General features: G+C 34.7%; 1 protein-coding gene across 4 annotated transcripts in view; it reads right to left on the bottom strand.

Moving 5' to 3' along the window:
* Positions 1 to 9976: 9976 nt before the first annotated feature.
* Positions 9977 to 27893, bottom strand: part of LOC126726074 (GDSL esterase/lipase At5g45960-like) — a 46800-nt gene continuing 28883 nt past the window's right edge. Inside the window, exons 1-6 of one of the 4 annotated variants that reach the window (XM_050431195.1) lie at positions 25022 to 25412; positions 24124 to 24254; positions 18330 to 18563; positions 12906 to 13176; positions 12406 to 12595; positions 9977 to 10797 (exon numbers count right to left, since the gene is read on the bottom strand). In XM_050431195.1, coding sequence (XP_050287152.1) covers positions 10668 to 10797; positions 12406 to 12595; positions 12906 to 13176; positions 18330 to 18563; positions 24124 to 24254; positions 25022 to 25277 — 1212 coding nt within the window. In that variant the 5' untranslated portion in view covers positions 25278 to 25412 and the 3' untranslated portion in view covers positions 9977 to 10667. Of the gene's footprint in view, positions 10798 to 12405; positions 12596 to 12905; positions 13177 to 18329; positions 18564 to 24123; positions 24255 to 25021; positions 25413 to 27893 lie in introns of those variants that run through there. The other 3 variants (XM_050431197.1, XM_050431199.1, XM_050431196.1) reach the window with 3 other exon arrangements.

The following is a 27893-nucleotide window of genomic DNA, read 5'->3' as shown; positions in this document are numbered from 1 at the left end:
TTTTTCAAATGTTATTTCATTGACTGGCCCAGTCCTTTTTATTTTTTATTTTTTATGTAACACTAAAAAACCATTTAAATCCATGTTTTCTAGGACAATCTACCACATGAATAAAGATTAAAATGAAGTATGATCATCAATCTGTCACACGTACTCGATAGTTTTGTACAGGAAAATGCCTCAACTTTTTTCGCGGGCCCTTTTTTTTTTTTTTTTTTTTTTTTTTTTTGTTGAGAAACGTGTATTTCATTACACAAGAAAAGGAGCAAAACAAAGGCCAAAAGCTAACATAATCATCGTAGGCCTGATTGAATTAAGTGAACTAAAAAGGGGGGAATAACACCCTTCCAGAGAATGGAAGCTTGATTACATTTAGCAAGTTGGGCTAGCTCATGAGCAGCCCTATTGTAATCCCTTTTTACGCGATGGAACGAATAGCAGGGGAAAGATGACCTCGCGGACTGAATGCTTTGCACTAGATGGCCCATTATGCTACCATTACAGGCTTGAGAAACTACTGATATGACCGAGGAAGCATCAGATTCGAAAGTCACCTTTGAAATATTCATCTCCTGAGCCAAGAGTACACCGTGCTCTAAAGCAAAAAACTCCGTCCATTCAGCAGGGTAATGCAAGGGAAGAGCCTTACAAAGGGTAGCGACTACCTCACCCATCTCGTCCTGAATGATTACCCTGGCACTAGAAATTCCACTGCCATCAATGGAAGAAACACCATCTACATTTACCTTGAAATAGCCCGACGAGGGAGCAACCCAGTCATTTTGAGGAGAAAGTAGAGGGGTAAAGTCCCACGAGAAGGCCTCCTTAAAATCCTCAACCAAGTTCTTGGCCATTTCCCAGATTTGCATAGGCGGCAGACCATTCTCATCATGGATAAGCTTGTTTTTGTTGTACCAAACCGCCCAGGAGATGGCAAAGAAGAATTCAAGATGTAAGGCAGTCGGGGAAGAGCAAATTTGGAGCACTAAATCATTGAAGTCTTTCGCATTTAGTGGCAAATCAATGGGGCAATCTTGCCAAAGGGACCACACTGAGAGTGCAAAAACACAAGAGATTAAAGCATGAATAAGGTTTTCAGGCTCCTCATCACAGATTGGGCAAACACAAGAGGTTTGTATACCTTTTACAGCCACATTTGTGAGCACGGGAAGGCCATTCACACAAGCTCACCAAGAGAAAATCTTAATTTTTTTCTAGGAGCTTTAGAGACTAGATTTTCCTCCAAATCCAATCATTTGGATCTCCAGAAGAGCATTTCCTTTCATCCCTTGTGTCAAGGAGTTTAATAGCGACAAAATAAGCACTCTTAACTATGAATAGGGGTGGCAAATAGGCGGGTTGAGTCATAAATGGGTTAGGTATGTAATTACCCATTTATCCATTTATGACCCATTTATATATAAATTAATTATCCATTACCCGCCCAACCCATTTAATTAGTAACCCGCCCATTTAATCCAATATGATCCAAATAAATAACTTGTTAAAAACAAAAATTAAAAATGTTCAAAAATCACTTTTCTTGTTCTTTCCTTTCATTTTCCCTTCACAAAATTCATTTTTTAGCAACCAAACAAAGCCACAGAGAGAGAAAAAAAAATACTTTTTTTTTCCTCATCAACGAAATAGAGTCTAAGAAAATATTACCTAAAGAAAAAGAAAAACAAAAACCTAGCAACATCATATAGCTAAGGAAAGCCCAATAAAATTCATGAAATGCGAAGAAGTTAAAAGGAGGGAAAAAGTTTTCATGGAAAAACAAAGCTTTCCTAAGAAACAAACATGGGGTACATGGGAAGAGCTTCTGCTAGCTTGCGTCGTCCACCGTTATGGCACGAAGAGTTGGGACTTCGTCTTGGCGGAGCTCCGAAAGCGGAGCACCACCACGCTCCACCACATCCTCAAACCTCACAGCTGTAAACAAAAGTACCACTCACAGTACGTTTCGGCTGGGACTCCTTCAAGCTCGTTGGATTCTGACGCCAGTTCCACAAATAGCTTCCTCAATGGTGACCGGAGACTCAAAGAATCGACCCTGGACTTCAAATCTCCGTCGTAACCGCCACCGAACAAAAGATCTCGGTTAAATATCGGAAATATCGGTCGGATCTGACTGTTAACAAAAACATCGTCCGCTGATATCGATAACTCATATGGATTCATACAAGAAAATGAGAACGCTGGCGAACATAACCAACTTTGCTAGAGACAAAGTTGATACACTACCTCTGGTGAACTCCAATTCCATCCCCGTTCTCTCTCTGGAATTTCCTTTTGTTTGGTGACTGAGAAAATCTAAAGGAAAGTGTTTGGGCTTAGAAATCTAGAGGTTAAAGTGTTTAGGAAAGTGTTTGGTTACTGAGAAAATCTGAGGGAGAGTGAGACTAAGCTCATACTGTTTATTTAAGTTTTAGATTTTAGAAGAGTATGGGTATTATTGGGCTTATTTAATTTTAAATTTTAGATGGGTTTAGTGGGTATTAGTGGATTTATCATTTAGACCCACCTAATTAAATAACCAAATGGGTTTTTATCCATTTAACCCAAATATTTAAATGGGTTAGGTTAAGACTTATCCAAATAAGACGGGTAATGGGCGGGTAATGGACGGGTACATGGATATGGATAAAAATTACCACCCCTAACTGTGAAATCACCCCTCTTATTCCCCATCCAAATAAGTTTGTCCTCTGGCAGATTGTAACTTAGGGGAATTTTTAAAATCATATCAGCCTCAAATGGGAAAAAGAGAGCATGGTCGGCCTCCATTTTCCACCATCTAGTCACCGAATCAATGAGGGAGGAAACCATTTGATAGTCCTCAAAAGGGCGGGGAGGGGAGATAACTTTATGAGTTGAGGGGTTTGGGAGCCATTTGTCGTCCCATATGTGGATTAGATGTCCATTTTCCACTCTCCATCTTGTTCCACTTCATAAAACCTCCAGGCTATTAAAAATACTCTATCAGGTGTAGGAGGGGTTGCTGCCTAAATTTGCATGGTGAATATCACAAAAGGTAAAATATTTCTCCTTGAGGATACGATCTTCCAAGGAGCTTGGGTTTGATCTTTGTTGAAAAGAAATGCTTATGTGTGTATAATGTCTACATCTTTTCCTTGCTTCTCAATTTTTTTTTTTTTTCCTTTCTCAAACTCACATCTAAAATTTAATAATGAAATCTTGCATAATATTTAATCGAAGTCACATCAAGTAGCTAGGTTGCTAAGGTTGATGGAATAATACTAGTTAAATGAGCTTTTAAAATTGAGATGGCTAGTTCGTAGTTACAAATGACAATTTTTTTTTTTTTTTTTTTTTGATCTCCTACGTAGGGACGGAAATTTTTGCCCGACCTGCGAGTACCCGGCCCGGCTTGACCCTAATGGGCCGAGTTTTACCCAATCTGATTAGGAATAGGGTTGGGTATGGGTTTTTTAAAAGAAAACCCAAAGCGGGTTTAGGTCGGGTCTGGGTTTTATCATAAAAATCCGAGACCCAACCCAAAACTCGGCCTGGATAAAAACTCAGTACCCTGAAATTACAAAAATACCCTACATATATATATATATATATTTATACCTATAATCTAACCTTAATCCCTCATTTCTTCAGCAGCAACTCAAAACTCACGCCTCCCTCCCTCAGCCCGACAGTCCTTCTCCCTCAGCTCAGTCCCTCATTTCAACTCAATTACTTCGACACTCCCTCACCCTCACTCCCACACTCCCTCACGCCTCCCTCCTTCAATCTGACACTCCCTTTCACTCAGCTCAGTCCCTCATTTCAGCTCAGTCACTCTGACACACCCTCAGTTCGACACTCCCTCTCCCTTACTCCCACCCTCACTCCCACACTCCCTCAGTCACTGAGTCAGTCACGCCTCCCTCACCTCCTCACCCTCACTCAGAGGCTATATCAAGCATTTTCTGGGTGCTTTTTTTCTTACGGATCAGGAAACTGTGGATTATTACTGGATGGTTGTGTTCCTTCCTTCAATCTTCATTTTCTTTGTCTCGCTTGCCTATCTTGTTATGAGTAAGCAAAAATTTGCAGACTTTTCTTGTCTTATTTGTTTCGGTTTTTCGAAAAGTGAATTGGGCTTTTCAGTTTTCCGTTTTTTGTGTTGGTTTGGTATGTGAATAGAAAAAGATTATAGGTGATTTGATTCTTATCAGAAGAAGAAAGAAAAAGTTGTATAAGGAATAAAATTTGTTGTTGCTTATGGCTCCTTTCCTCTGTTTCATGTCAATGCTAAGTTTTTGGAAAGTAGTCCAATTTGGTGGGTAAGGCCTTACACTCTCACAACCCTCACTCATTGCCTTACGCACATGCCCTTACGCACGCAATCACGCCACGCCTCGCCTTCTCACTCTCATGGCCTCACTCTTCCTCAAGACCTCAAGTACACCTCGCTCTTCCTCTGTTGTCCGATTTGTAAAGCTTTTTGTTATGATCTCACTCTTTGATGATAAAGAGGAAAAATGTATGATCTATCATTGCAATTTTTGGATTTGATAAAGAGGCAAAATGTCCGGTTTTCGTTTTAAAATCTTGGATTTTTTTTTTCAATGTTTCATTAAATTTTTTTTGAAGGTTTTGATTGTGTGGTGGTTCATTGAATTTGTTGTGATGATAATAACGTTTATTTGGGTTTTGGGTGGGTGAGGGTTTGGTTTATGGGTTAAGGTGTTTGTGGTGTTATTGGGCTTGTTTTGGTAATTAGGATTGGATTTGATAATAAGTAATACATTGGGGATGTTGAAATTAGTGAAACTAAGTGTGAAATATGGTAGTGAATTTTTGTACACGTATCTTTTAACTGATTCAAGTCTTAAAGCATTCTGTTCCCCTGTTCTTTCCTTTCATATCTGCATTGTTTGTTTAATAGAAGAAATTGTTTATTGTTTTTTGTGTTTGTTGGGAATGTAGAGCCTAAAACCGAGATGGAAGACACAAAGAAAACTGGTTCTTCCTCGCCAAGTGGCTCTCCCTTCAGAATCAAACGTTGTCCCTTGCCAACTATGCGGTCTCCTTCTCCATTTTCACGATCACCCTCGCCATTGTCGCCTGGCAACTCACCCTCAAGATCACAATTAAACAACAAGTGTTTGAATTTGTAGTTAATCATGTTTAATTATGATTGCGTTGATAGAATTTGTGAATCTGTGTAATTATGAATTTGTGCCTATTAATCAATGAGTATGTGTAATAATAAATTTGTGATAATTTGTTTTGATTCTAACTCCCAAACTTCTGAACCAATTAGGAATCCGAAATCCCCGACGGTGGACTTAGTGGGAGAAGACTTAGAGGTAGAGGAACAAGAAGGGACAGAGGAAGAGGGAGAACAAGAGCCTACAAATGAGGTCTTAGATACAAGTAAAAAAAGAAAGACTATCTCAGATGTTTGGGCTCATTTTACAAGGAAGAAAGTTGATGGAAAATTTAAAGCTCAATGCCATCATTGTAACAAACTTTACTTAGGTGAGTCTAGCCAAGGTACAACTCATTTGCATAATCATTTAGCAAGATGTCCACGGATGAAGTTTAAAGATATAAGGGATATGTGACAATAAGTCTTAATTAAACAACAAAATAAGGTGGATGGAACTATGAGTTTGAATACTTACCAATTTGATCAAGTTAAAGTTAGGAATAAGCTTGCTCGTATGGTCATCCTACATGAATATCCCCTTTAAATAATTGACCACATTGGGTTTAGAGAATTTGCGGATGATCTTCAACCTATGTTTAAACTTGTTACAAGAAATACTTTGAAAAGTGACATTCTTAAAATCTATGATAATGAGAGGGGGAAAACTTTGAAGATGACAGACAAGAATGGAAGTAGGATGGTAATTACAACTGATATGTGGACTTCAAGTAACAAAAAGAGAGGGTTTATGGTCATTACCGCTCATTTTATTGATCATACTTGGACGTTGTAAAACTAGGTTTTAAGGTAATTTTTTTATCTATAAATTGAATGTTAAAGACTTCACATTTAGATTGTTTACTGAGTTATGTTAAATTGAATGTTTATTGAGTTATGTTATAATTATTCATATTATTTTTCTAGGTTTGTTTATGTTCCTTCTCCACACACAAAAGATGTCATTCCTGAAGTCCTTATTGATTGTTTTTTAGAGTGGAACATTGATAGGAAGTTGTCCACAATAACTGTTGATAATTGTAGTATTAATAATGCCATGATAAGACTTCTCTTAAATAAGCTTGATACTAGTTCTCTTATGTTGGGTGGGTCTATGTTACATATGAGGTGTGCTGCACATATTTTGAATCTGATTGTTCAAGATGAGTTGTTTCTTATTGGTGATTGTATTGAAAGGATTCGTGATAGTGTGATTTATTGAACTGGATCACCAAAAAGGAGGCAAAATTTTGAAGAAAATGCACATCAATTGCATGTTCAATGTACCAAAGAGTTAGTCTTAAATTGTAAAACTCGTTGGAATTCAACTTACTTAATGCTTTTTACTGAATTGATTTATAAAGATGTTTTCTCGCGTTTGGCTAAATGTGAAACATCTTATACTTGTCTATCACATGATTATGATTAGGAGGTAGCCAAAGCTTTTTGTGGGAGGTTGGAGTTGTTTCATAGTGTGACTGAGTTTTTCTCTAGTTATAAGTACCCCACAATTAATATGTATTTTGCTTTGATGTGTGAGTTGAAAATTGCATTGAATGAATGGAGTTTGTCTTCAAATGAGATGATAAGTATGATGGCAGAAAGCATGCTTGCTAAATTTAATTCTTATTGGACTAATGTTATTGTTGTTATGGCTGTTGCTGCTATCTTAGATCCAAGATATAAGATGAAGTTATTGGAGTTTTATTATCCTAATATTTATGGTGATAATTTTGATTTGGAGATTAAAAAAATTAATAATCTTTGTTATGATTTGCTTAATAAGTATGGAGAATTAGATGAGTCTGTTAGCTTCTAAATGTTTAAAACAATTAGCAAATCGTGAACACAAACTTTTCTAGATATAGATCTTAGAGTCTATAGGTATTATTAGACAATGCTTAAGGTGATTCAAGTCAAGATTCAAGAATATACAAGCTACAAGAAGAAGATTTCATAATCTGTCAGGTTCGATCGATCGAAAAACAGGCTCAATCGATCGAAAGTTGTATCTGCAGAATTTTTAATTAAGCCCAAACAATAGTTCAAGCCCATTTAGGATTAGGGTTTCTAATCTACTTCTCCCAGTATATAAAGGAAACCCTAAGCACGTTTTTATAAGGCTTTTCAGAGAGAAAAGAGTGTGTCTTTTTTGTATTTAGGGTTTTGTTCCTAAAAAACTTTCTTATGTCTTCTACCGGTACTATTCCTTGAAGAATCTCAAGATCCGATATTGTAGAAGTTGCTGCCTTCTCTTGTCATCAAAGGTGTTGATGATCTAAACCTTCAAGGGTGGTCTTGGAGTCACAAACAGGAGAGTTTGTGTTGCTAAACCTTTGAGTGGGATCTCAAAGTAACAAACGGGGGTGTTTGTGTTTTGCAAAGGCCAAAGAAAGAAGTCTGTGGATTCGGAGCTTGCACGTGGTTGTGTCAGTAAGTTCTACTAGTGAGTAACAATAAGAAGTTGAGCGTGGGGGCTTGTAAGTCTTATTGTATGAACTTCGATTCTTTCTAGTGGATTTGTTTTTTATCTTGAAGATAGCTAGGTTAAATCCTCCTCAAGTTTTTTACCAGTTTGGTTTTCCTGGATTATCATATCATTGTGTTATTTATTTTTCCACTGCTTTGCTTGATTTGATCTTTGTTATTGTGATAACCTAGACTTGTTAATTTGGACTAAGTAACAACTTGGCTAATTACCTAGGTTAAATCAATTGTTTAAGGGGTTTAAAAACTGACAGAGTCTCCTGTAGATAATGAAGGAAGTTCTCATATGCTTGCAAGTACTTCAAATCAAGTGGCACAAATGAAATTTAGGTTGAGTGGGGTAATGTCATGTTTTGATTTGTTTGTGAACAGTAGTTCAAAGAAACACGAGAGTGCTAGAATGGAATTTGACCATTTCATTGATGAGGGAGTGTTGAAAAGGAGTGAAGACTTTGGTATTTTGGCATGGTGGAAAAGTAATAATCTCAAGTATCCTACTTTACAAAGGATTGCAAGAGATATTTTAGCCATTCCCGTTACAACTATTACTTCAGAATCTGCCTTTAGCAATAGTGGAAGACTTTTAAGTCCACACCGTAGTAGGCTACATCCAAGACTATAGAGGCAATAATGTGTACTCAGAATTGGTTATAGAGTGAAATCAACGGTTAGCAATTGTCTAATTTCTATTTATAAAATCAAAATTGTGTTTTTATATTTGCTAGTTACAGTTTGATGAAGTTTATTCCATTTTTTAATTCATTGTTGTTGTAGGTTCTTCAACTATATCTGGAGATTGTAAATTTCAGTCAATTCCTGATGATGGGGAGCCAAATGAAGATGATGGGAGTTGTGTCACAATTGATGGGAGTTGTGTCACAATTGTGGAAGATTAAATATTTTGTATTAATTTAGTAGTTTTTTTAATTTCTTAGCCTTGTTGGATTAATTTGTTGGTTTGTAATTATCCTAAACTTGTGATATTTATTTTGTAGTTTTTTAATTTCTTGGACTTGTTGGATTTATTTTATTTTTATGTTTAGCTGGTGATTTTAGTTATGATTTTGTTGATTAATGATTAAATGGTTATCTTAGCTAGGTGATTTATTGATTTAAAATCTTAGTTATGATTTATTGAATTATGATTATGATATTAGTTATGGTTTATTGATTTATAGATTTATAAGTAACAGGTGATTTATTGATTTATGATTAGTAGCTTATGATTTGGATTGATTTGGCATTTGGGCCATGTTATCTAGGCTTGAATTAGAACATGCAGGCTTGAATGTAGGCAAAAATAAATTTGGGTTTCAATTCTTTTCTTTTTTTTTTTTTTTTTGGTTGGGCTTGGCATTTGGGCCACGTTATCTAGACTTGAATTAGAATATGCAGGCTTGACTGTAGGCAAAAATAAATTTGGGTTTCAATTCTTTTCTTTTCTTTTTTGGTTGGGCCACCAATTGGGCCCAATCCCTTAACAGGGCCCCGCGGGGCGGGCCTAGGGTCTTGGCCCGCGGGTCAAGTCCGGGTATGGAAAAACCTGCCTCGAATCCACCCTGTTATCATTCTTACTCCTATGTATAACAAGTTGCAAACAAATGATGTGTCATATATGTGTGGTATAAAAGAAGTTTCAGTCTTTTTTTTTTTTTTTTTTTTTTTTTTTTTTTTTTTTTTTTGAGAAATAAGTTCAAGTCGTTGACAGAAGGTGAAGCTTGATTCTGACAGTTTAAATAGACTATATATTGATCTTCTAAAAAAATTAAAAAAAAAAAAAAACTATTGAAAGGTTTTTTTTTACGTGTGTTTTTTTTTTTTTTTTTGAGGGATTTTATTTAAATGGCTCTAATTAATGAAATGATAAGTCCATATATGGGAGAGACGAGACCTTCTTTTATTCCTTGACTGTTGGCTTTAATAATCAATAAGTTAGTTTTGTTTTTTAAAAAATAGGGTTATTATAAATTTTATTATATAAGTTTTAGAGACTTTTTATGCGTCACAATTTATAAAAAGTAATTAAGATGTATTTATTTACTTTTTTCTGGTTGAATTAGTGTATTTCTTTACTATATCATTAAAGCCACATCAATCACACCTTTTGTTAAGATAGTTTTGTAAGATTTTTATAATAAAATTGATAGTATTTTAGCTTTTTTTTCTTCAAAGAGTTAGAAAATTATAAAACTATTATTAATTTTATTACAAAATGTTTATAAAATGATTTGATAATTATTATGATTAGTGCCACATTAACAATATAATAAATAAATAGATGAAAAAAATTAAGTAAAATATTTTAGACAAAATACATTAAAATTTTCAATTAAATTCAAATACTTAGTTGCATTAACCAATTTAATCTTATATAATTAGGTGTTCTTAGAGCATTCCCATCAAACATTCTAAAAAATTAACATTTACCATCTTCAAAATCAATTTTACAACATATAACACATCACTTTATTACAACATCCTTTACATTAAAATTTCTACTATTTTTTTAACGTTCCATTTAAATATTCTTTCTTTATTATTTTTTATTCTTCCTCTCCCTGTCTCTGTCTATGTCTCTCTCTCCTCTGTGTCTCTCTTTCTCAACCCAATGTCGTTGGCCACCATATCCACCCACCCATATCACAATCACCGCATCCACCCACCATCGCCGCCACTAGCTACCAGCCAGATCCATCACAACCACAAACAACAGTAGAAAAAAAAAAAAAAAAAAAAATCTATCCAACGTCTTCACCCATCCACCAAAACCACCATCATTGCCACACATAACCTGCAAATCCAAACCCCACCACTGCAGCCCAGCCTCACCCCAATACCAACAGCCACTACAAAACCCACCACCACCCACCCACACACCCACCTTGTTCTCAACCCCAACCAAAACCCACCACCCTGATCTCAACTCTATCAAAACCATTGCCAAGCACCACCGATACCCACTAAATCACAAACCATACCCATCCACCACCACCGGTCCACCACAAAACTATACCCATCCAAAACCACAAACCATACCTATCCAACCCATACCTATCCAAACCATACCCATCCACCATTGGTCCATCCACCGACAAGCTTGCGACTTTGCAGACGAAGAGCTTTTATTGATCAGTGACCTGTAGGGATCGGCGACAAGTAGAGATTGGTGACAAGCAGTGATCGGCAACGAGAGTGATCAGTGACGAGCAGAGATCAGGTTTTGGAAGAAGAGACAACGCCAGACCACAACAGACCATGAAACACCAGAGAGATAAGAGAAAAGAGGGAAGAGAGAAGTGAGATAGGAAAGAGAGATAGAAAAGAAATAGATCTACTGGGGGAATAATAAACCCTTTTTTTTTTCTTTTTTTTTTTTAACAATCCAGCTACAATGAGCTTGTATTGATACAAGCTCACTATAGCTTGGTGCTAAATATTAAAAGATTTAGCAAGTTTGATGGAAGTGGATTTTTATCATTTGAGGTGCTAAAAATGCTAAAAAATAGCATTTAGCATTTTTAGCACCTTTAATAATGATGCTCTTAGAAAAGATAATACTAATTGTGTTTTATAGGTGAATGCAACGAAGTGTTTGAATTCAATTGAGAACCTAATATACTTTTTTTTTTTACTGGAAAGGTAGAAGAACCTAATATACTAAATCTAAAATACTGTACCTAAGTTTTATCCAAAATAAAAAAAATAAAAAAATACTACGAATTTCTTTTTTTGATGAACAAAATACTACAAATTTCACTACATAAGTGATAAGACTTACAAATGGATATGTCAAAAAAATAAAAAGTAAAAACTATTTCAAACATTCAGTTATTAAATTGTTAAAGTACATCAATCACAGTCATTAACATATTAATTTGTAAATATTTTATAGTAAAATTTATAATAGTTTTAATTAACATTTTCATTACCTTATTGTTTTATAATTTAAAAAATGACATATAAATTTGTAAGACCTATGTACCATAGTAAATGTCTACTATAACACTACTTAAAATTTTCATATCCGTTTCACAAATAGTTAAGGTGGCAAATTAATATTGATTAGACTAACATCACTTTCATATGAATAAATTATTAACACTACTTGTATTATATACATAATTGGTTATGTTACAAACAAAATGTGTGAAATTTCTTCATTTTTCCCATTAATCTTAAGAGATTAAATTCTATAAGGATATGGTGTAAAACCCATGTTTTACCCCTCCAATCCTAACATGTCACATCATCTTATCACATATTTAAGAATAAACATAATCACACTTAATCAATTCTAATACTCATATATAAATCCAACCAAATTGGGAATCTATCAAGATGTTATTAGGTGTAATAAGATATATTGAATTTTAAGTAATGCTGATGTGACAGTCACTTATTGAATGGTGTAAAATATAGGTTTTACACCACATTCTTATAGAATTTAATCTCTAATCTTAAAGGTAGTGGCACTTCCTTTCCCAAAAATTAAATTAAAAACTTGAGTGAGATTAAATCAAACCAATCCATTACGGAAAGCAAGGTAGAAGAAATCTTTCACAATTTGCTCTTTGAACAAAGATCACTGATATTGATGGCCGCTGGAATATTTTTATTTTACCCTTTTTTTATTGTCTGGACATATTTATATTGAGCTTTAGTATATAGGAACTAGGAAGTGATAATCATATGTTTAAATCAATCTCTGCTTTGCAAGCAATGATTAATTGATCATTGAATCTTACCCGCTGGTGATGAGATCTATTGTAGAACGAATGTCCTGAAAGACAACGTTGTATGCCATTTCAGTAGGATGTATTGCGTCCCAAAATACATACTTAGAAGCATCAGTGCACACAGTTGAAGCTTGATTACACAAAATTGATGTTTCTACATATCCAGATCCACAACATCCAACATTAACCTCTTCATACCCTACAACAAAAATCACAGCTGATCAGTGAGTTGTGATTGTACTAAAGCTCTAAAAAAGGAATTTAAGTTAGATTTAGGCATAATCCTCAATGGCCAATTTTTTTAGATACAGTATAATTTCAACTTATGACGTTCATTTTATGATAATTACTCTTTATTATCATGTCAAAATACCAATTGATATATTTTTGGTGTAATTAGAATTCAAATTTCATACCTTTTATTCTATAATAAGATATTTAACCAGTTAAACTAACTAGAACTTACATTATAGTCAATTTTAGGATTATCCAAAAAACAATCCACTCACCATATTTTTCAGGGTATTGAACCATGTCGAACATCGGTCCATATATGTCAACGTAATAGATTTTGGAACCATGATTTGCTGAACTTTGTTGCATCTCATCCAATTCAGTTTGAAGCATTTGATTATAATCTCTTGCAACAGAGGAATACTGTTCGATACAACTACGATTGGTGAAAGTATTGTTGGAAGAAAAGGTGTCAACAATTGGCAAGCAGCCCATTGGAGGTAGCCCAGACACCCCTATCTTTCGAGCCCCTTCATCCCACAAACCCTATAAAACATAAACACATATATCTCATCAGATTTGCATAACATAGGATATTCCAGATTGTGAATTAAAATCTGTCATTTAATTCAACGAATAAAATTTGTCATTTAATTGACACCCTTAATTTGTAGAAAGGGCTTTATTGGACTTTCTTGTTCTAGATGATTTTGGTGTCTCTGTGGTACCAAGTAAGAGAGAATTTGTTTTAAACTTTACAAATCATATTCTTCAAAGCAATCAAGTCCATACATTCCTTTTCTTCTTCTTTCTTTTTCTTAGACATTCTTTGTTGTGGCTTCTTCTTTCTTTCCATTTTGGGGTATGCCCTTAAATGATTATAAATTGCTCTGATCCAGAGTTTAAAGTTCAAAGGTGTTCATGAATCCCAAACGCAATATAATTTAATTATGTAAGTAGTACTATGAGGAGAAAGAACAAAGGAAGTAAATAATTGACTTCATGACAGATCCTTGATATACCATGTATGGGTATTTGCTTTCTTTTGAAATTTTCTAACAAATTTGTTACCTAAAAAAATTCAATGAATTCCTCCGGTTGCTTTTAGAAGTAGAATTAATTTGGATGATTTTATTCATCCAAAACTAATTTTGGTGATTTTATTTTTTATTTTTTTGATGATGGGATATGTGACTAAAAGTGTTTCTTCTATACAACTTTTTTTAGAAGTGTTACAACTACAATATTTTCACAACAAATTTTAGATGTTAAATTATTACTGGTTATAATTTGAACCTATCATTAAAACTAATTTTTTGTCCATCAGTAACAGTAAGTAACAACCTAACACTTAAGATTTGTTTTGAAAATATTGTGAACGTAATAGCATTTATCATTTTGTTTAACTTGGCAACTCAGCTGGATAAGTGGATATGGATCTTTTGATTGAATTTTCAGACAATGCCAGCGATGTATTATACTAGCTATTATGTATATGTGTGGGGGAGGAGGGGGGACATTGCAAGCTAATATCTCAATTCGATCACTCCAACCCCATATCATCACTACTGTTAAGAATATTATTAGCAACGCGATGTGTTATACTATGTTGTGTATGCTAGAGTAGATGCGGAAGAGGAAGCATAAAAGACGAACACTGAGAACACAAGGGTTACGTGGTTCAGCCTTACGGCCTACATCCACGGAGGAATCCCTTAAGGGCTACATCTTTATTGTATGAGAGTGTAGTACAATAACCTCCTATGTTACAATGAACCCTAACATGAGTATATATAGGCGACTAAACCCTAGACTACTAATACAAGCAGGAATGGGCTTGGGCCTATTACATTGGGCTAATATGTCTAATATATATCTCTAACACCCTCCCTCAAACTCAAGGCGGAAGCTCGATGAAGGCTTGAGGTTGGATAAGCATGAGAAGATCACTTGGAGATGCCTTGAAAAATGCCTTTGAAGAAACCACAATGAAGAATGTGCCAATTGTCCAATTTCGGAGCTTCAAATGAAGAAACGGAGGCCAAAATTGGAATCTACGCGAAAAACTGAGCAAGATAGGCCCTTTTGGAAATTTTTACTTTTGGTCAAAGGTCAACGCAAAAAGTCAAAGTCAACTGGTCCAGGTCAAAGTCAACAGTCAAAGTGCTCATGGGTCAGATTCGGGTCGGTCCGGGTCGGGTCGGTCCGGGTCAACGGTCAGCTAGGTGACATGGTGCTGACGGGACGACACTGCTGACGTGGCTGATGACGTGGCTGATGACGTGTCGCTGACGTGGACTAGGGCTGACGTGGACTTGCTTGCGTGGCTGCTGACGTGGATTAGGGCTGACGTGTCTGATGACGTCATCAGGTGACAACAGCTTCAGTTTCGGCGCATGGCTGTTTATCGGCGCGTGTCTGGAACTTCCGACGGCGCGTGGAGGCGCGTGAAAGGTAGATTGATGCTCGGACTTCGGTGGTTTGGCAGATCGGCGAGCTACGAGGCCGTCATGGCGGCGCGTGTAACCATCGGAGAATCTGACCCTGTGAAATCGGCGGCGGCGTGTGGAGAAGTTGCTAGAAACTGCGCTAGCGCGTGGTGGCGCGTGCAGCATCGTATGACCACCAGATTCTCAGGCCAAGTAGATCGGTGGACGAGAAGGCCGTCTTGGTGGCGCGTGTGACTCAGATCTAGCCTGGGAGTCGAGAATCTGCAGCGGCGCGTGGGAATTTGCCAGAGGCTTCTGCGGCGTGTGGAGGCGCGTGGCAAGGATTTGGTTGACCGAATTTCTGGGTTTTGGTCGCGAGAGATCTTGGAACACGTCTGTGGTGTTGGTTTCGTCAGGCGAGGCTTGGATTTGCGCAGATCTGATAAGTTAAGTCACAGTTTGCTTGAGTCTGTGGATCTTGGACACAGCACTGCGCCACAGTGGCTGCGAGATGCCGTGGAGTCTAGATCCAGCAGAGAAGCATGCTCTGACTTCTGTTGGCGATGTGCACATGAGAATCTTCTTTGTTTGCTAGAGATATTTGTTTGATGCCAAGAACGGAGTTTGGCTCTGATACCATGCGATGTGCACATGCGATGTGTTATACTATGTTGTGTATGCTAGAGTAGATGCGGAAGAGGAAGCATAGAAGACGAACACTGAGAACACAAGGGTTACGTGGTTCAGCCTTACGGCCTACATCCACGGAGGAATCCCTTAAGGGCTACATCTTTATTGTATGAGAGTGTAGTACAATAACCTCCTATGTTACAATGAACCCTAACATGAGTATATATAGGCGACTAAACCCTAGACTACTAATACAAGCAGGAATGGGCTTGGGCCTATTACATTGGGCTAATATGTCTAATATATATCTCTAACAACTACCTTCATTGTTCTCCTAACTCTGTCAGCAGAGACACAACCAGTTACTCCTCTTACCTTGTGGTCCAATGGTGAAAACGTGTATAAAGCACGAGATGTAAGGGAAAATCTGAACGTGTATGGGTGTGATTGGTGTTGGCCCCCGCTTGTAGTACTTGAAGGAGTTAGGAGTGAATGCTAATATCTCAATTCAACAATTTACCTTTCGAATTCTCTAAATATTTCTTTTTCTTTTTTTTTTCCTCTCAAAATATCTTGTATCAATTGGTATTAGAGCTAGGCATAGAGAAAAAATTATTTAGATGTTTGGAGAAATACGCTATCATGAAAATGGTGTAGGAAATAAGGAGGGTGATAAACAAATTAAAGAAATCAACTAAGGATGGTAATGAAGACAATGGGAGCTTTATAAAGTCACATTATTTTAGCTTCATGATTGAAGACATTATTGTAAAGTCACACGATACACATTCCTTTTAGTAGAAGGAAGTGGTCCATTGTAAGCGAAAAGACCTAGGACCAAGTACATATACAACCACAAATTCCAGATGGGTAGTATTTATTACACACCCTATTATACACTCACACCCATGCTCTGCTCATAAATGTGCGAACGAGTTTTACCCAATTTCAGATTATGCCGGTGAGGGAAAGGGTCTGACTTTAATGGGTAAGGAATGGTACGTGTATGACTGAGTGCACGAGGTGAAAGGGAACGCGCGTGGGTGTGTTGGTCCCATATGGGCAGCACTTGAAGGTGTGAATGAGTGGGACAATCCTTTGAGAGACATTAGGAGCTGAGTGTTTGAGTTTATTTGCTTCTGTTGAATCTGTTCAGGATAAGCTCTTAGCCTAAAAGATTATAATAGCTCATGATTATAGAGATTAAAGAGTGGGTCCAAATTAAGATTAGGTTATAGACTTTTGTATGAACTAATTGCAAACCCAAACCCACGTAATGTAATGTGTGCAAATATATAATTATTTTGTAATGTAATCTAATTAATTCTTTGAAATTTATTGAAGATAATATATTATGATTAATTGTTTTTAAAAGAAATATACTCACTTAGCAAATACGTGTATTAACTTTTAACAATTAATACTTTTCATTTAGTCAAAACTATAAAGGGAGAGAAGGGATCCGTGACAGAAAACATAATAGAAAACATTAAAACACATCAATCCAAAGTGGGGTTATCAAAAATACAAAAACTCATCAACCCAAAGCAAACCAGCGAGAAGGAATTAAATTTAGAAAAAAAAAAAAAAAAATCCATTAAAGATGAGAATTGTAAAAGAAGCGAGCTATAAGAGAGAGCCTTTTTTTTTTTCAAGGGAAAAACATGGACTAAATGAGAGAGAAATGTGCAAGGGGAGTAATAACAAATTTATAAATAATAAAATTGGGATAAAAAAAAAAAAAGTTTAGAAAGGGAGGGAAAGAGTTGGAAGAAGAGTACCAATAATGAAGAAATAATGGAGAGAAGAAGAGTTAAAAAAAGGAAGAATGATGGTTAAGTAAGATTAAATGATTGAATTGGGAAAGTTGTATGGTTGGATTTGAAAAGTTATAGTAACTAAATAGTTTCTAAAATTAAGTGTGCCTTTAAGACAAGTTGAAAATTTTAGCTTATTTGCAATTCCAACTTATTTTTACTACTATTTATAGGTTTCATTGCACTTTTTGGTACTATTCATGGGTTCTATTGTACTATTCGGTTAACTTTTACCTTTATCTATAGTATTTTCAATAAAAAGTTTTCAGTTTTTACTAAATAAGTTGTTCTCTAATGGACACTAAATGATTGGATTTGTAAAGTTAATATTTCTTTATTTTTAATATTGTTCAACAAATAAAAGAAAATTTATAGAAAAAAGATGATGATGTAGCTAATGAGGTGATGCAATAAATTGTCTAATATTATTTCACTTGGTGTAGGAGGTCAGGCTTCCTAGAAGGATACTCTTCTCTACAAATTCTAATTCTTTCTTCTATCTAAAGAATTGGATTTCTCATTATTGGCTAATTTGTGAGGTTGAAATCAAGATGAACCTCATATGGCTAGCTTAGTACCCTAACCAGGTTATCAGGACATGCTAGTAGACTATACATTTATCTCTAGTAAAACCACAGAATATCATGACCAAAAAAATATAATTTCACCTAATATTCAATTTATTATACTTGTCAAGATAAAAGGTGATCAAGTTTAGTTCGTAATATATCCTTAGTTATTATCTATATGCTAAGCAATTACCAAGATATTTATCATTATATCTGTTTGATAATAATTAATAAAAGTGGCAGGAGATGCAAACCTGAATGAACTCTTTAACCTTTTGAAGTAAGAATTGCTGGTAACTTGAGACATTGTAGCTCTGTCGTCTGCCTGGTACAGTATAATAGTTGACAACAAAGTCGTTTGTACCAGCACTGATGACGAACATTGCATTATTGATATGATTTTCGATTCCTTGGTTTCCAATCGCTGGCTCAATTTTTTTCTTATACTCTCTAAAATAGTCCAGTTGCTTTGACATTGGAATTACATTCTGAGACAAAATTAATCCACCCGAACGGGTGATTTAGATTTAATATTTTAATGTCCAGGCAAACATATATAGAAATTAAAATTGCCAAAAAAAAAAAAAAAAAAATACTCCTTGAGAAGTTGGTGAAAATTTGGACAACATTCCACCATTACATATAGAAATTGACAAAACTTAGGGACAGTACCTTAGGTGCTGTCTCTTAGATTCCCCTTTTAAAATTCAGCTATGTGGCTACTTAACTAAAAAATATACTTCTATTCCATGAAAAAAAATTCACATGATAGAATTTTAAGAGGAGAACTTAAGAAATAACACCTAAGTACTGTACTTAAATCTTACTCTATAGAAATTAGGTAAATACTAGATTGACACAGTTTTAGTTACTTGTGGTCAATGGCTACAACTTGCACTAAAAAAATTAATATGATTATATATTTTGAAAATCTAATCATTGAATTGCATTTTCTTTATGCCCTTAATATGCATGTTAAATTTCATGTCAATCAGATGTTATTTACTATTTGATTCATAAACTTATTTTTAATGTATAATTTTATACTACAAAAATTTGAAATTTAAACATTTAATTGATGACATAGTTATTGATCTTTGATATTCTAGAAATTTTGCAAGTATAAAGAATATAAGAAAAAAATGCAATCCAATAGTGTATTTTTCCAAACTCGCATCTAATAAAAAATTATTGAATGAAGTTGTAGCTAAACTTTGTCTATACTAGATATTCCATTGTTTGAGTTGTAGGAGTTTTGATTCAAAAATAATTAATTGCTATGTACTTAGTAAAGTCATATTGCTTGTGTACTCAAGGCCCAAGTGTAGACCCAGAAGAATTGGACTTAAATCCATTAAATTAATAGAATTTGAGGGGAAATAACTAGACCTGAACCCAACTTGTTGAAATGCCGAGTGAGGCCGGGTCAAGCAATACACAACCCTACTTGACCTATTTTTTAAAGAAGGGGTCTTATTTAAAAATAAAAATAAAAACAAACCTTTTGCTTATTAATTTCTTTTATATTTGAAGGTACAATGCAAATTATAATCTGTAACCAACTTTGCATGATCTAAGATTAAAAAAAAAAAAAAAATTCAATACGTTTTTTGAACTCTCTTTAATGGTGCATGATTTTTTTTTTTTTTTTTTTAATTTGATAATTACAATTGAAGAGGGAGAGAATTGAATACTAGATGTTATAGACACACCTTGATGTTATAGCACACAATCTCTTAAACATTTTTATAATCATAGTTGCTTTTTAATCAACTTTTAGTATTAGTCCATGAAACAATTTATGGGGATGATATATTGTACCTAAATATATATATATATATATATATATGGTCTATGAAATTTAGTTGTTTTTTTTCATCATTTATTTATGGTGATAATATTTTTCGTAAATTGTGGATTGTGTAAACTTAAGGATTTATGTATTATTTAAATTTTATTTTTGAGTCTTTTTTTTTTTTATTTGTTCTCTTATTTGTAATGAAAGAAATCCAAGTACAACATTAATATTATTATTATACTGCATGAGAAAAATATAGGTTACCCTATAACCTAATTAACCTAACCTATATCTTGGTCAACCTGACTCACTCGCAACCTATTTAAAAGATCCTGTTTCCAACCCAAACCCAATCTAACTTATTGTAAACCGACTAATTCAACCCAATCAATTTGCCAGGTCTACCCAAGCCCATCCTTGGCCTCACTATACACTTGTATTACTGTACTATTTATGTTATATGATTGTGATATACATTTTACTTGTGTATTGCTAATACTCTTTAGTCTTACTCATGGTTTTAAAAACTAGATCAGATTGGCAGGTTCAACCGAAAACCGACCATCAATCCGATCTGGTTATGATTAAAAACCGAAAATTATCTAAAAACCGAGAATAACTGAAAACCGGCTAGTTCAATTATAAAAATCGAAAACCAGTATGGTTGAACAGGTTATTGGCCGGTTTGCTTAAAACACCAAAATGCAACAATTTTGACTACTATGACCATCCTTTGCCGCTGAAAAAGAAAAAGTATAGAAAAAAAGAAAAAAAAAAGTAGTTGAGGAGAGGGGCTCTTCAATGGAGGCACCATTTGACTATCTGAGCACACACAAGCATTTTGATCAAGACAACTTAGACAAGTCTAAAAGAAAAGTAGAAGAAGTAGATCTAAGTTGAGAGAGAAGGGAGAAATAAACTTTAATTAAAGAAGTGGGGATGACTAAGAGCATCTCCAATGGTGTAGTTAAATGCATAAAAATTTCTATAATAGAGAATGACACCATAAAAATAGTCTCCAATGGACTCTCTATACCCGAAATTTTTTTTGGCTCATGAATAGTGGCTCATCAAGTCTGATGGGCTACTATTCATTCTTCAAATGTTTTTTTTTTTTTTTTTTTCTATTATAATAATCAGGTATTGAATAAAAAAATATTGGAAAATGTGTAGCTGTTAAAAAAAGAATAAATAATGAATGAAAAAAATAATATTTAAATGAGATAGAGAATCTATTGGAAAATATACTTAAAAAAGTGGGTAGTTCAAAGGTAAAAGTCAATATTCATTTCCAAACAGTACAAAAATTTGATGAATCTGCTAGAGATACTCTAAGAGGTATTTGGCAAAATAACAAGGAGAGAAAACAAGCCGGGTAGGTTGGAAAGTGGGGTATTAAATGGGTTTTTTTTTTTTTTTTTTTTTTTTTTTTTTTTTTTTTTTTTAATGTTGTCTTGTAGTGTATGTATCAGTATTAGTGTCGTTCTTTTAAGGGTGTGTTTTTTGCTTTTGGGATTTGGGAAACCTTTGGGCTATTAGCGTTCTTTTAAGGGTGTGTTTTTTTGTTTTTGGGCTTTGGGCAACCTTCGGGCTATTAGCGTATTTCTTGAACTTTGATACAGAGGAAAAGAACTAAGTACATGTTACTTGCCGATTGCCAATTGCCAATTTTGATCATATAAATAAATAATAATAAGATATAATATATGTAGCTAAAGCATAGTATATATAAAACAAATGCACAATAATAATCCATATAAATTTAATAATAAATAATAATACATTTTTTTTGAAATAATGACTAATTTATTATTTATTGTTAATTTCATACTAAATAATTTTAATACTATATATAAGTTGTGGATTTGTTATTTTAATACTACATACTAAATATTCTTTGTTTCAAACTTATTACATATTCTATTATATATTTTTATAATTTAAAATTATCAATTAATTAATTATGATGTCATTGGTTCAACCATCAATCCAATCATGGTCCGACCATAAAACCGGGAACCACTACCTTTTCGGTTGTTTGACCCGTCCGATTTTTAAAACCATGGTCTTACTCTCATCCAATACCCCACATCATCACACAGCTGCCATGGATCATCGTCGCTGCCTTGCCACAGTGTCTTAGATCATAAGCCTAAGCAATATGTGCCTCTCCTTTTCAGATTTGTACAAATTAGGCATTCTCCTGATGAAACCAACCACATAGACGTGCTTCACGGCCTCCCACAACCAAAACCTAGGAATTTGGTCTCCACTAGAAGCTTCACGTGCTACCACAGATTCTAGCACTTACTCGATGCGCAGCCACAAATTCTTGACTCCAAGATTGGATTTTGGTCACATGCGCTAACATTTAGGCCTTGTCGTCTGCCAATCTACAGAACCTTAGAATTTGGCCCTCATTTGACCTCCCACACACTCTCACGCACCTCCTGGATATCTGGCCTCACCTCCACATGCTAGAATTGAAGCATGCACCGAAGAATTTGCTGATGTTATCTGACATCACCAAGCCACGTTAGTAGCCACACAAGCAAAGCCGCATCAGCCTTAGTCCACCTCACGCCACATCATTAGTTTACAAATTTAGTGGATCCATGTGCCTCAGCTCAATACCAGACCGACCGACCGACACAGATTGGACCTCATCCATTGACTTTGATGATTATTGTTGACTTTGACTTCTTACATTGCCCAATGATTAAAAATCAAAATTTCTGAAAGGGCCTATTTTGCTTAATTTTTCATGCAGATTTTGATTTTGGAGTCCATTTTTTCATTTGAAGCTCCAAAATCGCTTAATCGGCACATTCTTCATCATGGTTTCTTCAAAGGTATGATCTCCATGGCAACTCCAAGGGATCTCATACTTATCCAATCTCAAACCTTCATCGAGCTTTCACATTGAGTTTAAGGGAGGGTGTTAGAGATATATTAGACATATTAACCCAATATAATAGGCTCAAGCCCACTCCTGCTTGTACTAGTAGTCTAGAGTTTAGTTGCCTTTATATACTCATGTTAGAGTTCATTATAATATAAGATTTGTATTACACTCATATATAATAAAGATGTAGCCCTTAAGGGTTTCCTCCATGGACGTAGGCCAAACCACATAACCCTCGTGTTCTCGGTGTTTCTATTCTATGCTTCCTCTTCCGCTTCCACTCTAGTATATGCAATATGGAATAACACATCACATTGCTAATATATTTAACATTCAATATTATTTTTTGGATAATTCAATAATTAGGGAGTGGAAGAATTTAAACCCTAAATTTATTTGTTGAAAACACCATGAATTACCAATTAAAATACAAGACTCTTAGTGGATTATTCACTAAATAATTGAATCACTTGAAAGCATTGATTATATACAAATATTTAACATCATCTAATCATCTTTTATGCTATTTGATTTTTCAACATTAAAAATCGGTAATTTCATGCTAAATATTAAATACAACCGTACAATCTAGTCATATTAATCATAGGATAAAATCCTGAAAAGAATTGGTAGGGCACTATCTAGCAGCAAAAACATGTAATATGAGGTTGAGCTATTGTACACACATAGGTGAGTTTGACATAAGTTTTAAGTTTTAGCTTTTAATTTTAATTTTTAACTTTTACATATAGTTTTTTAAAACTTTATTTTTTCCGTTTTTTCTTACTTCTTAAAAAATATTTCAAAGTACAAATATACTCTAATACACTTTTATAAAAAAAATTTCAGTAAAAAGTTAGATAAACTATTTTCAAATTGACACTAAAATGTTGGGCAAAACAGAGAAGGAAGGAAAAAAAAAAAAAAAAGGGAAGAAATTCTCTTTTTGTATATATAGCTGCAAGAGAATTTAAAATTTATGGTGTCCTCCTTATAATATTTGTTCTTATCACATATCAAGATATCAATGACTTTATTTATTTATTTTTTGTAGATGAGATTCCAACCCAGTCTGAAGTCTTTCATTTAAGGACAGGAAATTATTTATTTATTTTTATATATAGAGACTTTATCATTTAAAAAAACTAATTAAAACCCATAATTCCTTTTTTAATTAAAAATTTGGTAACTTCTGTTTTGCATGAAGCTATCTAATATTTAATTTAAATAAATTTGATGTATTAACAGATAATTGGATGATATAAACACGAAGTTTTACAGAAAGTTTTAATTGTATTATTTCCTAGATTATTTTACCGTGGCGAAGAGAGAGTGAAGCACTTACACTTAGCGTTGGCGTAAGTGGATCATATCCAGAGGCGCCTGACGCAAAGCTAACTCCTGTCACGAGCTCCTGAATGCTTAGAGTTCGATCCAAATACGGTGGAATATACTTTTTTATGCCTAAATACGAAGCTGTGTTGACATAACCAAAGTATTCCAAAATTAGTGCACAGTTTTAATTGACTTAGTCAAGTTGAGTATTGAAGGTTTGAATTCGGTTAGGCAAGATTAATAAGGTGTTCAAGCTTGACTTGTGCCTATTTCGAGCTCAATTATAAATTGAACTCAAATGTATTGAAAATTCAAGTAATTTGATCTCGGGTTGTGTTATAAATCAAGCCAAAATTAACCTAAATACTGTCTCAAAACAAGTTCAAGCTCAATCTCACAAACAAGCCTATATTCATTTTTAAAAAGTTTAAGTTGATGCAAAAAAGGTCAGAATAAATTGGATCTAAAATAAAAAAAAAAATGTAAAAATAATAATTTCCACGTAAATATCGAACCAAATCGTGCCAGATGCTTTAACAAATTTTATTAACAAAGCATGACACAATCCTCTGCTCATGAGCTTATTCCTTGGACTTGTTTATTCACGAATCCTATATATATGCTTGTTAGCTTTTTTATGAACACAGTTTTACTTGTGCTTGGTACGTTTATTAGATAATCCTCAAAATTAGGTTTCACATTGACTTATTTATAAATAAACAAACACGAAAAAATCTTTTATGCACTCAGCGCATGAGATACTCTCATGTAAACATGCTTTAATTTTAGGGAATCGAATATAATCAGTGTTCATGGCCAACTCCCTTAGTTTACAGCCTCATTTTTTTCTGCAATGCATTAGGCAAACAAAAGGAACAAAAACATAAGCAAAGGAGAAGAAAACTTACCAACAAAGTCAGTGGTAAGCTGGCCATCACTGAACCTTCCTGTGGGTGTATGGTTTGCAAATTCTCTCCCGTAAGGTGGAAAATTTGCCTTAAAAATCGTTCTTATATTGTTATTGTTTCCTGGATCGACCGTGGAGTCACCAAAAACTAACAAAGCTGTGACATTGCTGTTCAAAGCTTGACCTATAGATTTGAAGCATAACAATTGAAGAATGAAAAGAAGAAGAGGTAGAGAATGTTTATGGAAGAATTCCATATTATCAGAGTCTGATGATAGGAGCTAAGCAAAACTTGCTGATGATGCTCCTAAATATGGTGAATAAGGCTGCGATATCTTTCATATTGTAATAGTACGAGGTCATCTAATTGGCTACTTGGCTCGTACCTATTGAATTGTCATGACCAAATATTACCCAGTCGGTGAGGAGAGTTGACTAGTTTTACTCTCTTCTATTCTCCTAGGTTGCTGGGGTTTGGGAACCAAACCTTTCTTGGTTAATTAGTCTTAGATTCTGATCAACTACCCCTACCAACTATGGCCACCTAACCTGTTTAATTCTTATAGATATTCAATTCTAATTTTATATATAATCAGGCTGACTCAATATATTTTAAAGTTTAAAATGACAAATATTAATTAGTGGAATATTATTATTTATTAACAAAGCTCTGTGAAACCTAACAGTAACAAACAAAATTCATTGTACACCCAAAACAACAAAAGATTAAAAAGATAGAAAGAAAACTTAGGACCCCTTTTATTTTTTTGGCTAGGCGGCTGCTTGCCATCTTCCCTTGCCAGCTCCTAACTGTAATAGTTTGTGGGGGAAGTCTGAGTTTAATTAGTAACCGACTTGGTGTAATTTTGAACGTAAATACAAAATAGGACAAAGTCTGTGCATGAAAGATTGATAAATACATATCAAAGTCGGAGATTTTTTTTTCCTAAAAAAAAAAATATATTCGGAGAGATTTTATTTTATTATATAAAATATAATTTAATTAGGAATCAAAGGCAAGCTTCCAGAACTTGAGGAGGTAGATTACGGTAATTACAAGAAAAATCAGCTTTAATAGCAACAAAAAGTTTGGCAGCAAGAACAGCTACTAAGTTTATAGATTTTCTAACTCAGCACAACTACTCACAGCTAACAAAAAACAAACTTAATTCAAAAGGATTACTAATGAATGTAGAAATAGACCAGTCAGTCGGTTCTTCCTCTTTAGCCAGAGCTGCTGTAGTTTTGCTACCTTTGCCATGCTCCTCACTATTGATAATTTTTGTTCTAGACTGGAGGCCCAAAACTTGTTAAAGTTAATAGCCCAATGAAGGCTAACCCACTTCTCCAATTTGTACATATATGATGTAATTTTTTATTAGACTAAGCAAAATTGGGCTCTATTTGATAACCCAAAGGAAAGTAACCTGACACAGAGTAAAATAAGTTGACTGATGACCCGGTTTTTTTAAATTGTCCTTTTTCTTTAATTAAAAAAAAGATACATTTTATAATTCATTATTTCTTTGTTTAGTTTATTTTTTAAACGACAATGAATTATATGTACATTGTATGCAAAGAAATAATGAATTATAAAGGAGCGGATTTGGACTCGTATGCAAGGTTGGGAAGAGAAATTATTTTCTCAGGCCGGTAAGGAAATAATTATCAAGGCGGTGGTTCTATGAGTGTATTTCGTCTACCTATTGGTTTGCTCAAGGGTATTGAAGTTATGATTAGAAATTTTTGGTTGGGTTGTTCAAAAAATTCTAGGAAAATTCATTGGGTTCGATGGGAGACTCTTTGTTCTTCTAAATCAGTTGGAGGCATGGAGTTTAGGGATCTTCGGATGTTTTTTCCATGTTAGAAATTCCTTGGTGTATAAGGTTTTCCAGGCTAAATATTTTCAGTTCAGTAATGTCTTTGATGCTAAGGAGTCCCTGAGGTGTTCCTTCATCTGTGGAGGTGGATAAAGGCTGTAGCATGGCATTTGGAAACTTCGGGTGCCTCAGAAAGTTTGACATTTTTTATGGAGAGCTGTCCGAGAGGCGCTGCCTACCAAGCTTAGTTTTTTCAAGTGGCAAGTGGTGGCTGAAGGTCATTGCAAGCAGTGTTGTGACTTGAATGAAGATAGTATCCATGCTCTAATAAAGATGTTTTTCGCTTTCTGTGTGGGGAAGTTTCATCCAAGCTAGTGGAGCTCTTCGCCATCGTTGCGTGGAGTATTTGGGAACATCGAAACAGGGTTCAGGAGAGACAAAAGGTGTGGGGTATTGATGAGGTGTGTCATCAGGCCTCTAATTTGCTGAAGGAGTTCCATGATGTGCATAAAAAGATCCCTTGGATGGTTGCTTGAAGTGGGAATACTTGGTGGAAACCGCCTGCCTTTGGTTTGTTTAAAGTTAACTTTGACGGGTCTTTTTTTAAGGAGCAGGCTTTTGCAGGTCTTGGGGTGGTTATTAGGGACTCGACGGGGTTGACCATTGGTGCGTTGAGCCAGAGAATTAGGCATCCAGGTTTTGTGGACATGGTGGAAGCTTTAGCTGTCAGAAATGTCTTTGCCAAGGAGCTGTGTCTTCAATCCATGGTGGTGAAGGGTGATTCCTTGTGGGTTATCCAAGCTCTTGTTGCAGCCAAGTCTTCCAGGACTATGTTTGGAAATGTTATTGCTGATATTCATTGTTTAGTGTCTAATATTAATTATAGTTTTTGTCATGTCAAGAGGGAGGGCAATAAGCTTGCTCATGCCTTTGCCCGTAGAGTAGTTGTATCTACAGATTTTGATGTATGGTTAGAAGATCTACCATGTGATTTGGAGGATGTTTTTCAGTTAGATTTGCTTTAATTAAAATTCCTTACCAGTTTCTCAAAAA

The sequence above is a fragment of the Quercus robur genome, chromosome 5, assembly GCF_932294415.1.
Source record: "Quercus robur chromosome 5, dhQueRobu3.1, whole genome shotgun sequence".
Lineage (NCBI taxonomy): Eukaryota > Viridiplantae > Streptophyta > Magnoliopsida > Fagales > Fagaceae > Quercus > Quercus robur.
Note: the sequence above shows the minus strand (reverse complement) of the source record. Positions and strands in the feature narration are given on the sequence as shown.